The sequence below is a fragment of the Paralichthys olivaceus genome, chromosome 2 (assembly GCF_024713975.1).
Source record: "Paralichthys olivaceus isolate ysfri-2021 chromosome 2, ASM2471397v2, whole genome shotgun sequence".
NCBI classification, from domain to species: Eukaryota; Metazoa; Chordata; class Actinopteri; order Pleuronectiformes; family Paralichthyidae; genus Paralichthys; species Paralichthys olivaceus.
In genome coordinates this window covers 5,614,260-5,630,046 of record NC_091094.1, presented here as the reverse complement: position 1 = coordinate 5,630,046, position 15,787 = coordinate 5,614,260, and the positions used below count along the sequence as shown (strand labels likewise).

Below are 15,787 nucleotides of genomic sequence, written 5' to 3'. Positions count from 1 at the left end.
ATAAACATTGGGGGTTAACCATTGCATACATACTCATTCTTCATTCCCTTCAACTGACTGGATCCATAATATACAGTTTTCTGAAGGGTACAGTTTAAAGCTCTCGTAGACATCTGCTTGTATTATACCCTGTAGCTCACTATGGAAACTGCAACATTGTGGTTTCACATTCTTTATCATTCTCAGTTTCTTTCTTTCCCCATTTGTGAAATCTAATTTAACTCCAGCATGTATGACTGTACTGGAAAGTAAAGACCATTAAAAAATACGAGTTACAAAACATGCTGATAAGTAGACAGTAATCAGAAGGTAATCCCATGCTTCTGAAACCCAGACCATATCTGGCCATCTGGCCATAAATTGGGATTAACCACTGATTACTGTTGAAAAATGGAGGGGGAGGGAAACAGAATCAAACACAGTGAGATTCATCACATGTAGAACGAACAAAGAAAGAGAACAGAGACAGTTTAGAAGAAACTGATTTCTATTTCTATTATCAGGTTCTGGCAACAATGTCGAACATTTTAAAATTTTCTAACACACTACTGTTTGCACATCTAGATTATTGCCTCCACCACAGAGATTATGTTTTCATCCCTGTATGTTTGTTTGCTTGTTAATAGTTTGTTAGCAAGATTACGCAGAAGCCACTGCAGATTTGCATGAAACTTGTTGGAAGGGTGGGATATTGTTCAAGAAAGAACTTTTTATCACTTTATTTAACAGCGGCTTTTTTTATGTTTTAGTTATGGTATGAGATTTATATAACACAGTATGGTCCAGCATAGATGATGCTACAAACATGATTTGAGGAGGCTGTTGCACTCACCTTTGTGTTTGTAGCAGATTATGTTTAATATTTCATAATGATGATCTAGGAATGTTTTCATTAGTTCAGACCGGCTCAGTTTTCAAAGATTACTGCTCCGACATGTGCAGACACAGAATTTGTTCAGACTTTTAAACGCTCATGAGATTTTGAAGAAAAGGAAGGAAAGATCTTTTCTTCTTCAGAACATCTGGCGAAGCAGAGAATGGGTTTCGTTTGCACTAGAAGAATTTCCAGAGTACACAACACATGATTATGTTTCTTTTCCTTGCTAGTTGTGTGGTAGGACGTCTTGTTCAGCCAAATGACCAAAAGACCAGAGACAAAGATAAAATGGTTGCTCAAGAGACAAATTGACTGGTTAATGTTTGTTTGTATGGATGAGGAAATATTTTTTCCTGTTCTGTTAGAGAGATACCTTGGGTACAGATGGGTGACAGCCTTTCTGTGTCATGTTCACTTTTCACAGTTTAACATGACTCAAATAGCAGTACACATCGCACAGCTCAGTAGAATCATAATATACATTAATATATAGAAAGTCTAGACCTTGTAACTGCACTGTTTATTGCATGTGTGACTCGCATGACTAAATTTTGAACTAGATGAGGAGAACTACGCAGTTTACCTGTTCACAAGTTTTCCTTTATGTCTGAAAGGGATGCCTCTAAGAAGGTAAAGCATATTATTTTCAACACTGCATTTTAAGAGTGTATTTTATGCAAGGATGAGTTGGCCACCATAAAGAAACTAAAAGGTTCCGTTTATTCAAGTAAAATTTCTAGTTGGTTGTTTGGCATGTCAGGATATTAAATAAATATGCAGGATTACTATTTTTTCTGAAGTCCTACAGACCAAACAATTAACAAAAGAATCTGTTTATTAACCAGTATTGAAATAACCATTAGTTAAAGCCCTGCAAACATCAGTCTGGAAGCTGAGGCTAAGAACCATCATTTCACATTGAATTAGAGGCCGTACTGTGATCACAAGGTCAATGCAATGACAAACCTGCTAATAAAATAGTGGAAACTCTTCCATTACTCATTCAGTGGGGGCATTTTACCGTCCCCTCAAGTTATGCGGAAAGCACTGTAGTGAGAAATTAGAAAAACTACAAGGACAACATCAAGTTTGAATCAATGACGTTAGCTTTGGAACACTGGATATCAGGCCAGGATCAGGCCTCTGCAAAACCCTGAAAGTCCTAAAAGATCTGATGGCAAGAGAGATGTTAAATTGCAGCCTTCAAATTATCCCAAAAGGCAAAAAAGCCTGTTAATCAACTTAGGCAATGTTTTTCAATGAGGCAAATTAAGTATTTTAATTATTTTAAGATTGAAAAATACCTTAAAATGAATACTATTGGCAATAACAACAAGGGAACCCCTGTATATTGAAATGGTTTGGTTTGTTTTGTGTGACATTACAACCAGACATCAGCAGTAATGACTGCTACACTCCAGACGCTGATCTGTAAACCATTGACTTATTGCAGACTGTCACGTCGGGGGAACATATCATATAGTGTGGTGTGTAATTTGTAATTTTCGTTTGCGTCAGACTTGGATGCTGTGGGTAGAGTTCCAGGCAGGACTATATCCTCACACAGCTGCAGAGGCTTCATGTTTTATGTGCTTGGGTTTTGGGTGAAAGATTTGAATCCAGAAAACATTCACTGACTTAATGAACATTGAACATTGAGCATTGAGTTGATTATCAGTGTCACCGCCACTTAAACCCTCTAAACTGCGCTGCCAACTTTTAAAACTAGTTGTTGAAGACATAAAGTGTGATTAAGAAATTAAGTGAACCATATAATTCAAACCTCAAAGTGAATCAAAAAGGGGCTCAATCTAACATCTCCAGACCAGACTGTCTGTGATTAAAGAACCGACGAGAGCTTGAAAAGTGGTGCGCTCATCCAGGAGGGTTTAGGTTTATTAACCTTTGCCAAGGATGAGGTGTTCGTCAGGCTCCACCCCCTACTTGTACATCTACTACGTCTGATTTCAAAAAACCAAGATGGCGCTGGCCAAAATTCCAGACTCTTCAAAATGGAAGTTCACAAACCGATGGGTGATGTTGCCACTTGGTGCAGAACCAAAAAAAGATCAGGATGTAGCGGATTTCAATGTGGTTTTAAAAGGAGACAGTTATGGGCTCTGCTGCCATTCAAGTTTTGATTTACGACTGAAGGAGATAACTGTTGGGCATCGCTTGCACATCCCACTGAAAATCCAGCCAGTCAGGATGATACAATCATGACCAGAATGAGAGCGATGGCGTAGATTTGCCAAGATAAGAGAGAGCGTTGACGAATGAGGCAGAGAGACAGACGAATAGAACAACTGAAGTTTTAATTTGCTCACGTGTGTCCCTCCAAGGTGAGGGGCAGTGTGCACCAGTTGTGTCTGGAATATAGAGCGACTCTGTTGGAATGCAGGATACTTTCACATGAAGAATGAAAGACGACGGTGCACATCCACAGGTATGTGCAGCTTATCCTTTACCAAAGCAGGAGACAGATGTGTCAGGCAGGGACCAGCATATTGACATTTATTAAATCCTTCCCCAAACAGCCAGTGTCGAGTCACAGCTTAGCTACGCTGAGCGAGCTGAGTTCATACCTGGCATTAATATGCATCTTGTGTGATCACAAGTGGATAGCTCTAAAAATGTCGGTTCACATCAGGCATTAGAATGAACCTCCTCCCTGCTCTACTTGCAAATAATCACGGATGTCACAGCTGTTTCCAAAAGAATGTGTAGTTTGTTTTGGCCTGTCTGAATTCTGTCCTCAATATATTTGTGTGTGAGGCTGTATGACCCCACGTTGTCAAGCATTGATGATGTGAAATGGTTCATTTGTTCGTGTGACTGAAAAACTACTCAACTGTTCAAAGCGACATGACCCCAGGAAGAACCCAATCAATTGTGGAGAAGATCCAGATATCACTATCTTGAGCTTGGTGACATTGGGTGCTAGCCTTTCTTACATTAAACGGAAAATTTTGTGTGATAGTCAGTCTCTATTTTCTAAAGTTTCCCTAAAGAAGGTGCCACCTTCTTGCAGGCTGAATATGGGAATCCTGTATTTACCCACCCATGTGTGACACCAACAGTTTCAATGACACACAATTACTTCAAGTGCCGGCGTAATCATTGTCAACCGCAATGCAATGAAAGGTGTAGCAAATCTACTGGTACTTCCACTAACAGTATATTAGCAACTACAACATGCTGAAATCAAGATTGACTTCAAAGTAAAGCTGTGGAGATCGGTATCTTTGGTTTATGACAAAAAACTCAAACTGAAAAACAAAACTCTTTCAACACTGCTCAATCTGCCAACAAAAAGTCTGGGAACTGCATGTTCTGTCACAGACCAAAGGCAAACACTATTCAACCAGAAAACTCATGTGTATTCAATTGTTTGTGCGCCTACATGTGTTGGCCATGACAAATGTCAAAAATGTTAATTCTGCACTGTGACAGGCTCCAGTGGCTCAACCCTGAACAGGATGACGAGAAAACCCAAAGGAGAAACCGATGCACAGTTCCCGTCAACCATATGAAAAAAGTTAGGGAAATAAAAATCTCCAATGGCAGAGATGTTACATAACTTTAGGCATGTGCCAGCACATCTTTCTCAGGAAACAGGTCAGAGCATGGCACGCAATGGCAAACACATTTTCCACATTAAAAGGAGCCAGGAGATGATATAGATGGATAGATTTCTATTATTACTAATATGGTGGAAGGTAAAATACAGTCATGTGTGTTTCTGTGCCGCTGTCAACGTATTACTTTAAAACTTTACATATTTTTATCTTCTATTCTCATGGCAACATGCAAATAACCAGTTTGTTTTTCTCTCTTATGGTTAAGTTATAGGAATGAATAATAATAACAGATGTAGCAGATGGTGTTAGCAAATGTCACCAACACAGAATTCAGTGTGTAGAAAAAATAGTTTAGTGAATTGTGCCCTCTCCTGGATATCAAGAGGAATCAGCACACGGTACAATGACTATAGCAAATAAAGCCTTTAACACATCATATAGCAGATGTTTTTAATCATATAAAGTTGCTCATTTATTTCACTATTTAAATAGTTTTCTCCACGGCTGTGCACCCTGCACTGCCTCTACACGCTGTACACCAACATGTGTCCTGATCCTTTACTTTCACGCAAAAGTGTCAAAAAATAAATGTATTCAAACTACGTCACCATCTTATATTATTGCATAATAATTAATTGAACTCTTCAGCTTCCAGATTTACATTTAAAGATGGAAAAAAATACACAAAATCAAAAACTAATACGTTATCTATACAATATATGAATCTGTCCCCTTTAGCCTATTCTTCATTGGTTTGAATTAATTTGACCAGGTAACAGCACCTGACCATTATCAGCTCTGCCTCCCAAAAAAAAAACCAGACAAGAAATATGTTGAATATTGTTCAACATATTCCTTGAATATAGTGAAGTTATCAAAATCATTCCCATGCGGACACACGTGTGAGAATGTAAGTGACTCGTGTGTGGAAACTTCAATTGATGGTGTGTTAATGAGCTAAGTCTTTAGTCAGTGCAGGGTCGATGGAAAACAGAACAAAAGAGGGAGGGCTCGTCCGGGATTTGAACCCGGGACCTCTCGCACCCTAAGCGAGAATCATACCCCTAGACCAACGAGCCACGTGACGGCAGTGGAAAACCTACTACAACGTGGATACTAGGGCAGGAAAACGAAATACTCGTTTAAATATATGTTATTCACTCACTGCCTCAGGTTTCAGTTGTTAACTCTCGGTGTACTCACCCAGGTTCATAAACATCGAGCTGAAGAGTTTCGTGTTTCTCCTGAAAATGTTTCTCTGAATTTAACTTTGATTGAATTCATTTAAAGACGCAGCTCGACGATCAATTAACAACTGAAGCCACGTTGGTCCGTTGTTTTCCTGTCACGTCATGATGTCAGCTAATGGTGAGAAGAAACAGGAAGAACTCACTTCCTGCTTCCTGTTGAGATGAGATAAATTGAGATAAGTTAAGATAGGATCAGACAGGTTAAGATAAGATAAGATAAGTTAAGATAGGATCAGACAGGTTAAGATAAGTTAAGATAAGTTAAGATAGGATCAGACAGGTTAAGATAAGATAAGATAAGTTAAGATAGGATCAGACAGGTTAAGATAAGTTAAGATAAGTTAAGATAGGATCAGACAGGTTAAGATAAGATAAGATAAGTTAAGATAGGATCAGACAGGTTAAGATAAGATAAGATAAGATAAGATAGGATCAGACAGGTTAAGATAAGTTAAGATAAGTTAAGATAGGATCAGACAGGTTAAGATAAGATAAGTTAAGATAGGATCAGACAGGTTAAGATAAGATAAGATAAGTTAAGATAGGATCAGACAGGTTAAGATAAGTTAAGATAAGTTAAGATAGGATCAGACAGGTTAAGATAAGATAAGTTAAGATAGGATCAGACAGGTTAAGATAAGATAAGATAAGTTAAGATAGGATCAGACAGGTTAAGATAAGATAAGATAAGTGGGGGAATTTGCAATATTACAACAGCAAGAGTCAAAAATAGTCATCAGTGACGATCCATATATTGTATAAGTTGCAATACTGAAGTGTAAGGAATATAAAAATCTTTTTCTGTCATTTGATTGATCTACTTTTGTTCAAATAATAATAATCAGATTAATTAAATAAAGAAATTCTGGATTGTTTAATACGTACATTTTATTATTTTTTATTTAAATTGCCCCTCTCTAGTTTTCTATTTAGTCTTTATTTTCAGTTCTTTATAAAAGGTGCCTCAGTATATGCAGTTTATAAATAATACTGTTTGAATGAATCTATTAGTATCCATGACAGTGTTCGATGGGCCAAAAACTATTCAAAGATATTCTGTTAAACTTCTTTGTTCATGCACAACAATGAATTTTGGAGAATCCTGTTTATCGACTCCTAATCCACGTGTTCCAAATATGACATGATACAATAAACAGGATAAGAACCATGACCACAATCATGTGATTTAATTTATCAGATCTGTGAGTCAGGACCCCTGTAGTAAAAAAAACCCTCAGCATTACTTTAATGCAGAGGACGGAGTGAAACACATCAAGTTTATGGATCAAACACAGCGATTGTTGAGGTTGATCACTTTCATTAGACCAGTTCATTATGTCATCGATTACACTCACATTATTAGTTTTTATTGATCAGTGGATGCAATATGAACACGATACATTCAACAGTGCAGCTTTCAATGATTGTAGTTAGTCCCTGTATGTGTATAACATGTGACACACGATCATCATGAACCATGGTCGTCACTAATGTCATGTATATTGACGCCTGACGTCACTAATGCATACTCCTGATCGACTCAGCGTTAATTAGCTGCTGCAGTTGGCTGCCCTGCGTCAAAATCAGTCACATGGCAACACAAACTGAAACTGGTCAGTGGGAGGGTGATGAAAGATTTATTATTAGTTTTGCAGCCCAGTATGTAAACCACTTGTTTAACATGACTGACTCATAGACAGTCTTTGATTTAATCACAGGAACCAGCGAAAGTTCACATTCTCATTTTTCGTCAGTTGTTTTCATCAGACTTAACATAATGTCCTTCATTGTTTCCCATTCAGTATCTTCATCTCCCTTTGTGTGTTTGTGTTTATTTATTTCAAGAGACAACAATTGTGAAGAGGCTGCAACAGACTTAATAAATAAAAAATTCTATTTGAGAACGCAACATTCAAACACAGCAGAAAAGCTGTTTTGACACTTTACAGAAAACCAATCTACCAAAACATATAATAACATTTTTAATGAAACTTTTAAAATCCGGTGTGATGAACACTGATCCTTGAGACCTATTGGGTTTGGTTGCCGGGTGAAATTTTCCTAATTATTCTAAGAAACATTGAAGAGCTGTGGAAGGTGTTGACGCCCTCAGGGGCTCTCGGCCGATGTGTTTGCATGTTCTGCAGATGGCCGCCTCAGTTCGCACACCCGAAGCAGGAGGGGTTAGCACATATTTCGCAGGGATCCGAAGACGTGATGATGTACACTGGAGAGAAACAAAATGAAACATGACAAAATATTCATGTGACCTATGACGTAGGTCAGCTTTCTGGATCCATATCGGTCTCAGTGCAGCACCAAAGAAGCGTTCACGGTCTATTTACACTGCTTTTCATTGGCCTCTGGTCTGACATTGTGGTTCCAGAGCTGCTTTATGGTGCGGCAGTTACAGGATGTGCATGATGTGTAAACAGTGACCTGCAGGACTTCATCAGGAGTGAAGCAACAGAAGCTTGAGCCTGTTGTTAGTGTCTTTAAGCTCAAGTCTGAGGGACAACATGTGTTGAGGAATTTTTGACCCTCCTCACACTGTAAATGCCACTATATATTATGTATATTATGTATATTACACTATATCTGTACACCATTGGGAGAGTGGGGGCCGGTTTGGTTCCACACATTCTCCCTTCTCTCTCCAAGCAGCACCGAAGGTCAGGTTATAGATAAAGGACCAACAGTACCTTGTGGTGTCTGCGCTCAGGGACTTTCATATCTAACTCAGATGCCCAGACACAGAGGCACCAACTCTAACTCTTTTGCATATTTCACCAGAGGCAACACGTAAGGACACGATGCGATTGAGGAATGGACACTTTAGACTTAACTATCCAATAGGATGTGAACACCTTCATGTAACATAGAGAGTGACAGCGATTCTAGCCTTTCATGGATGTGCTGGTGGAATGGGTGAAGCAAGTAGAGGGAGATATATCGGGATGTTGGGGGGAGACATCCTCAGACTTGGGGGGGGGGGGGGGGGGGGGGGGGGTGACAGTTGCTCATGTTATTGTTGTTAGTATATTGTTGCACCTTCTGGTCTCCTTCATGCATCAAGTCTACATTAAAATCTTCTACATCAGCTGCTGCCTGAGTGATTCTGACACTGGAAGAGTCTGTGTGTGTCATTTAATAAGTATAAAGCAGCTGGAGCTTGGATTTCAAACCAGTTAAGGTTTTAATGACTGACGTGTTTATTTGATTCCCTGCTGGGAGGGAAATGGCAGGGTTGAGCAGATAGAGCTGTCTGTACAGTAGATTAAATAAATGAGATGTAATTCATTTATTAGCAAAGGTTACTGCTGCAGTAAAAGGCAAACCAGCTACTTTGAGCTTAACAGATAAAATCAGATTCCACCAAAAGAGCAAAACCAACAATTAATTGAATCAAGTATTGTCGGTGTAACTGTAACCCAACTTATTCTCCTCTGTTCCTCACAGCTTCACTGTTGTCATCATTTCATCTTTTGCAAAACAACAAAACTCTAAGTTTTTATGATTAAATGTCAAAATCTCAGCAACACAACTCCTCTACCCTCAGTAATTTACTGTTTAAACCCATAAGAAGGAGGAACACTGTGCTTATTTTACATTTTTGCACAAATAAATCTGATATCCAATAAAATTTCGACATCTTCATTTACCCTGGGCTCAGCCAGGTCTTACCTAGTCTGGAGAACACAGTGCCTGTGCCCCTCCCTTTGCAAACTGGCTGAAAGACCTGAGGCAGGAGAGGGTTTTCACAAGCGGCCACAACACTTGTCTCGGCGAGGCGAGGGCTAACATCTTCGTTTAAATCCATCAGCTCCTTCAGCTGCTTCACTGCCTCCAGGGGGAAGCTCCTGTCTCCGACCTGGAGAGGAAGGAACAAGACGAAAGAAACATTTTGCAGTGTGAAAAACTTGGTGCTGAGATGTGTATTTAATGTTAGAGCAGGTTTAAAAGACATCCTTTACAAACAGGAATCTGGATTTTACAAAACAAAAACCTGCTCGTTTTGTGTTCACGGTTTCAAAAACGCAGTTTAAAAATAGAGCAAAGACAGAATAAAGAGACAGAAACAAAACAGGTTGGTGGGATGAAGAACACCAGCCAGTATTTCCAAGATCAGTGGACACTCACCTTAACCTGCACACCCAGAGCTCCAGGGCACACACACAGCACCACAACAACAACAACCACACCGAGCGATCTCATGTTCATTTGATGCATGATGCCTCTCGATACAGAGGAGTGGTTCTTCTGTGCTCGCCGTGTATCTGTGCTGCCTCTTATAAGGTGTCTGGACGGATTAGTGAGTGATTTATTAACAAAGGCATCTGGTGGGTGGAGAGTAAAGGTGGGGGGGACACTGAGTGGTCAAAGATAACCTCATTGTACTCTGAGGGCTGTGGATCCTCTATTTAAGTTTATAACCACTATCCTCCTAATTTATTTATGACCTCTTATCTCTGTCGTTTCCTCCGTCAGTGCAATATTTCACCATTTACTTTGGGTTTCATACGAACGCACCCATTCCCGTAGTGCCACCTAATAAATGTCATCTCTCGCCTCTCTCCCACAGAAAGTCGTCACACGGCTGCGTGATAAGCGAGGGGCTATATACCATCAGAGCTGATCCATGCAGGTCACTTGTTTGAATAGTTTTGACCATGATCCTTTAGTTTGCTTACACAGACAAATGTGCACCTTAAAATTGAAGTATGAATATACGAGAGATTGTTAGATTAGAAAATGTTTGTTCACCTACTGCGACTTTGGTCTGAGGGGGCCGATCCCTCCCATAGTTTATGATGTCACATCTGTGATGTCACGGTGAGTCAGTCTGCAGCAGGTTTTGGTCAGAGCGTGTGAACTCAAAGTTCTTCAGTTCACATTAGTCCCAAAGTTTCTTTCAGGTTTTTCTCCTGCTGAGCTGCAGGCGCACATTTTATTTATTTATTTTATTTTTAACACTTTGAGACATTTGCTTGTATTCGAGTAGAAAGAGACAGAGACTGTTTCAGACTGACAGTGAATCATGGAGCTGCAACAAGGGACAGTTTAAGAGACATAGACCATGCAAACTTTTATTATTACTATGATGTGTCTGATGTGACACTGTTTTCCCACCAAGTACGTTGTTTGAAATCATGTGTGTCCATTTATTGTGACAAATGGATGGTATAGACTATATAATGTACACACACACACACACACACACACACTCGTACTAAGTATTGTATGGAAATCAATGAGTACTGTGGGACATTTTCATTGATTTTCAATGGTTTTCATTGAATGTGCATTATATAAATCACTATGTACAGTGGGTCCTGGTCCTGTGTGTTGAAGAGATGACATGCGAACTCCTTTGGACAGATTCAAATGAGAAAACATGACTTTCATTTAACTCTTTCAGCAAAATAGTTTTTATTCTGTTTTAAAGGTACAGTGTGTAGAATCTAGTGTTGAAAATGCATGTTGAAAATATAAAGTATTTAAATATAAACAGTCTTTTCTGGGGTAAAGAAAACTACAATTCATACAATTTAGATGAAATGAACTCGTGAAAACATCATGAGGATTATTCTACATTTCTGCCAATAGATCCCTTTCACATAAATCTTACACACTGGACCTTTAACTTACATATTTATTTTTTCATTGACTTTCATATAATCTAATTTGTTTTCACTAAATGCTGTTGTGTTTATTACTCCTTGCCGACATGTGCAATACAAACAAAGTTATCATTATTAATTATTATTAACATTAATCACAGAAACTCTAACTCATCTAATTGTTCGGCTATATACAGTCAAACCCTATGAAAATCCAGCTGCTAAATCTAAGCTAATGGGAGACTAGTTATATCGAGAGAGCAGAACATTAAGTCTCATTTTGCGAGGAAGAAAATGTCAATGTCCTTTTGAAAAGCAAATGAGTGCAAACCAGAGGGGGTGCAGTATTCTGTGTCATTCTAAATAAAATCACCAGGATAACACCCACACACCATCACACCTCCTCCTCCTCCTCCTCCACGTGTCTCTGTGGGAACCAGGAACACAAACACTCTTCATCTATTTATTTCTTTATTCGACACGGACAATGCAGATGAACATGGTAACGGGCTGCAGGAACCTGATCGACATGTACTACAAGTATTACATAGTAGTAGTACAAAGCAGTAGTAGACTTTTCTGATGTAAAAAGGTCACACTAGACTTTCACATTCTCTGCATCTCAGACACAGACTCATTAAACTAAACTACAGATTCTTCTATTGTATCTTCTTGGCTCCGTGCTCCACAGTGATTCTTCTCCTCAGAAGTGGTTTCTCGGCAGCTGCTCCTACAGGAAGTCCTGATCTGTGTAGTTTTCTTTGAACTGTTTCTGTTGAGATGTGTCTGCTGCTTGAACCCTGCTGTTAATTGGGACTTAAACAAACTCTTGGTCTTCCCCTCGTGCGGTGGTCCTCGTGAGAGCCAGTCTCACTACGACGTTTTATACTAATTCTGACTGCACTCGAAACAGCGTATTATATGGAGGAAACAGGATGAAACATTTCAGGGCTGGAGCAAATACAATCAGAGAATAGAAAGATACTCAATAAATACAACATTAAAACAATACGAATAATCAAAATGGCAGGTTGGTGATGAAATGGTGTACAAGGATTCATAAAATACTTTTGGAGGGATTGTGAAGTGATCTGAAACGTGTCAGTGTCTCTGTTTATCCTCATATACATCGATTTCAGTTTGAAATTCACTGATTGAGATAAATGTGCATGTGCAGAATGAAATGTGTTGATATTTTTAACCTACCTCACATGCAGCAAATACAGTTGTGATTATGACCTGTGAATTATAGGTTATATCAACTGGAACAATAAATTACATCCAGCATCAGAAAAACTACAGATCTGGGAAACCGCTTCTGTTTGACCACACAAAGATGTTTTTAGAAAGGTCACAAGTAAAATGTTCAGTTTTCTTTCCTCAAATCGTATTCATTAATTTACCCGTTTAGATATAATCTTTCTAAATCTTATTTCTTTAAGAGTTGTTTCAAATACCTCGGCACACTGCTGGATAGATGCTGAAATACATTTCCATTTACTTCTTTTTAAAATATATTTTAACAATCATCAAGAATCAGCCAAGCGAGTATTTGTTTGTTTGCTTTTCCATGAACCACAACACAACTCAGGATTTTTCAAATTAAAGCAAAAAATCATTGCATGCAGCTTGAAGTTCACTTTGTAACCAAATAAATTTCACACAATTTATCAGTGAAGGCTTTTTATTCAAAACTATCCAAATAAAAAAGAGAAGAAGAATTCAAAAAGAACCTCCTTTAAATACATATATAAAGCTTGGTAAGATGTAACAAACAGTGTAATTGCAAAAATTTAAATTAATGTGAGAGAACTTTCCGCAGAAAAATAAGTTGTAACTATGCTACGAAGTAACAGTTTGCAAAAGCAAAACATACAAAATAAAAGACAACTTTTAAATTTATGAAGTTTCCAGTGGGCCGGGTCAGAACCTCAGTATTGAGGAAAAAGAACGTTTCGTCATTGGGGGCAAAAGAATTTGATATTCCCTGAAATAGCTTTGAAGGAGAGAGAAAAAAATCACAAGTCTTAAGCTCGGCAAGATGTGGTCAGCTGCGTTTGTTCAGCAGCCGGTGCAGGCGGCAAAGGCACAGATCTCACAGACGTCCAGGGGAACCAGGGCTGAAATAAAGAAAGAGACAGATGAGACACAGATTTCAGATGCTGCTGACTCCCCCCCGCTCTAATATTCACAATCTGACATGTTCACTCGAAAATTCCATCACAAAGACGGGAGCTGTTTGATCTATAATGCTCTCACCTAGTCTGGAGAGAGATGCTGACGCTCCCCTCTGCTTGCAGAGCGGCAGGAACTCCTGCGGCAGCATGGGGTCGGCGCAGACCGACACGGTGCTCGCCCTGAGTCGAGGGTTTTGCGGCCCTGGTGAGCCCCGGCTCACCGTGAGCTCCTGGAGCCTCTTGACGGCCTCCAGGGAGAACGACAACCCATTCTCCTGAAAGAAGAGGCAGGTTTTTATTTTAGACAACTGAAACCAGCTGAAAGGCACAGATTGCTATTGTAGTTCAAATAATGTGATAATAGAAAAAGACGTGGCAGAGATTTGCACATTTAACAGGTTTGAGCTGTGTCGTCTCTGTAACATGATCTACAGCAATCGAGGACAAAGACATTCCTCCCACTGAGCAGAAAAGGTCACTGTCCAGTCCAGACAGCCTCATCACGAAGACATCCGTCTTCTGAAACGTTAAATGATGCACTCACCTCGATCTGCACGGCCTCAGAAGTCCAGCCAAGAGCGAGGACCAGGAGAGTGACGGTGGCGAGCGTGGCCTTCATCTCGACAGCTGTTTGTCTCGTTTGTCTGTTGCTGTGTATATTCGCTCAGCAGGTGCTCAGCTCGTTGTCTGCGTTTCCTCCGTCCACAAGCGTCCCTTTTAAACACATCTGCCCCGCAGTCCACATGAGTCATGTGACCAGAGCAGTCGTTCTCATGGGTTAATGAGTAGCGACGGGGGTTGTAAAGAGGAATTCATAAATCTACTTTGACCTCATCACCTGCCAGATTGTTTTAGTGGATCCCTGGCACACATGTCTGCTCTGCTCTGCAGGATTCATCCCACCGCTGGAGGGTTAGAGGGTTTCTGATGAATCCAAACCAGCCCATTGTTAGAAAGCCCTGTTTTCATACCTGTGCATAATTTTTTAACGTTGTGTTATAAGTTGAAGAATCTGCAAGACCTGCTTCAAATCATATTTGAAGTGTTTGCATAAATATACAGTTTTGTTTGGAATTCACAACATTTTACTCGTGTGGTCATCGTGAAGTCATCATGATCTAATTGCATCTGTATGTGGCACGAATATCTCAAGAACCGTTCATCTTATCTGCTTTAAACTTGTCACGTGTGTTGTTGAGATACCGTTAATTCTACAACAGCTCAGGGTTCTGCAGCCGGTCTTTACTTGCAGCGAAGAAAAAAACAGAAAAGCTTCAACCAGCGTCACCAAAATTACATTTCAAATATTGTCCTGTCATATCGATTTTCCTGCCACAGTGGCGGCTGTGGCTGAGGGGTAGAGTGGTCGTAGATGCACTGTATGAATGTGTGTGTGAATGGAAATCTGTACTGTGAAGTGCTCTGAGTGGTCATCAAGACTAGAAAAGCTTTATATAAATACAAACCATTTACCACATCTTTGCCTTTCTTATCATCTTATGAACGTGGACCCGTTTGCGCCTAACATCCAACCATTCGTTATCTCCACAGCCTATCCTGTAAGGGTCCCGGAGGAGCTGCAGCCAATCCCAGCTGAAATTAGGTGAGGGGCGGGGTTCACCGGGCCAACACACTGAGACAAATAATCTGCACGTCTTTGGACTGTGGGAGAAGCCAGAGAAAACCCACTCACATGTGCAGAGAACATGCAAAGTCCACTCAGAATGCTGGGATTTGAACTGGGAACTGTGAAGTGACAGTTTTAAGTTAACATGCAAATATTATCGTTTCCTGCCTCAGTGTAATCATAAGTCCTGCAAGACTCCCTGCGTCTGCTGCATAAAACATTAAGTCCAATTTATTTATTCGGCCTCGTGGCTCCGAGCAGATCTGACCGAGCTGTTGGAAACATATGCAGGACGTGTAACGTGCAGGAGGTTCTTAGGCCAACTAGATGCTGGGCTTGTAAAACAACATTTGTAAAAGGTTACGAGAGGTGCGCTGTCAGCTGAATAACAAGATTTAGAAACTCCATGAATTCATCCAGTAGCATTCCCTTAGGAGCTAAAGAGTCATCATTTCTGTGGACAGAGGTCCGGCAATCAAAGATGGATGAGGATCTTCAGCTCAGACAGACTCGTCGGCTGATGCAGGAATCAAACATGTGACCTTCCAGCAACAGCACAAGCATCTAATTGTTACGCCACTGAAGGAAAAAAGAAAAATCAATCGATTTGGCTCGCGAGTGGCACCAAACGTTCACGCACATACACAGCAGTGA

At 39.9% G+C, this 15,787-nt stretch overlaps 2 protein-coding genes and 1 non-coding gene across 3 annotated transcripts; all 3 read right to left on the bottom strand.

Annotated features, from left to right (window-relative positions):
* Positions 1 to 5,465: 5,465 nt before the first annotated feature.
* On the bottom strand, positions 5,466 to 5,537 carry trnap-agg (transfer RNA proline (anticodon AGG)). Its single transcript has one exon. It is a non-coding gene; the product is annotated as a tRNA-Pro (tRNA).
* Positions 5,538 to 7,561: 2,024 nt separating this feature from the next.
* LOC109635445 (guanylin-like) lies at positions 7,562 to 10,003 on the bottom strand. The gene is made up of 3 exons (XM_020096607.2): positions 9,849 to 10,003; positions 9,393 to 9,579; positions 7,562 to 7,935 (listed from the first exon to the last, which is right to left on the bottom strand). The coding sequence occupies exons 1-3, from the start codon at positions 9,936 to 9,938 to the stop codon at positions 7,865 to 7,867; spliced, it is 348 nt and encodes a 115-aa protein (XP_019952166.2). The 5' UTR covers positions 9,939 to 10,003; the 3' UTR covers positions 7,562 to 7,864.
* A 2,992-nt stretch (positions 10,004 to 12,995) lies between these two features.
* Positions 12,996 to 14,243, bottom strand: LOC109635447 (guanylin-like). The gene is made up of 3 exons (XM_020096609.2): positions 14,051 to 14,243; positions 13,589 to 13,781; positions 12,996 to 13,449 (listed from the first exon to the last, which is right to left on the bottom strand). The coding sequence occupies exons 1-3, from the start codon at positions 14,123 to 14,125 to the stop codon at positions 13,391 to 13,393; spliced, it is 327 nt and encodes a 108-aa protein (XP_019952168.1). The 5' UTR covers positions 14,126 to 14,243; the 3' UTR covers positions 12,996 to 13,390.
* Between the last annotated feature and the right edge of the window lie 1,544 nt (positions 14,244 to 15,787).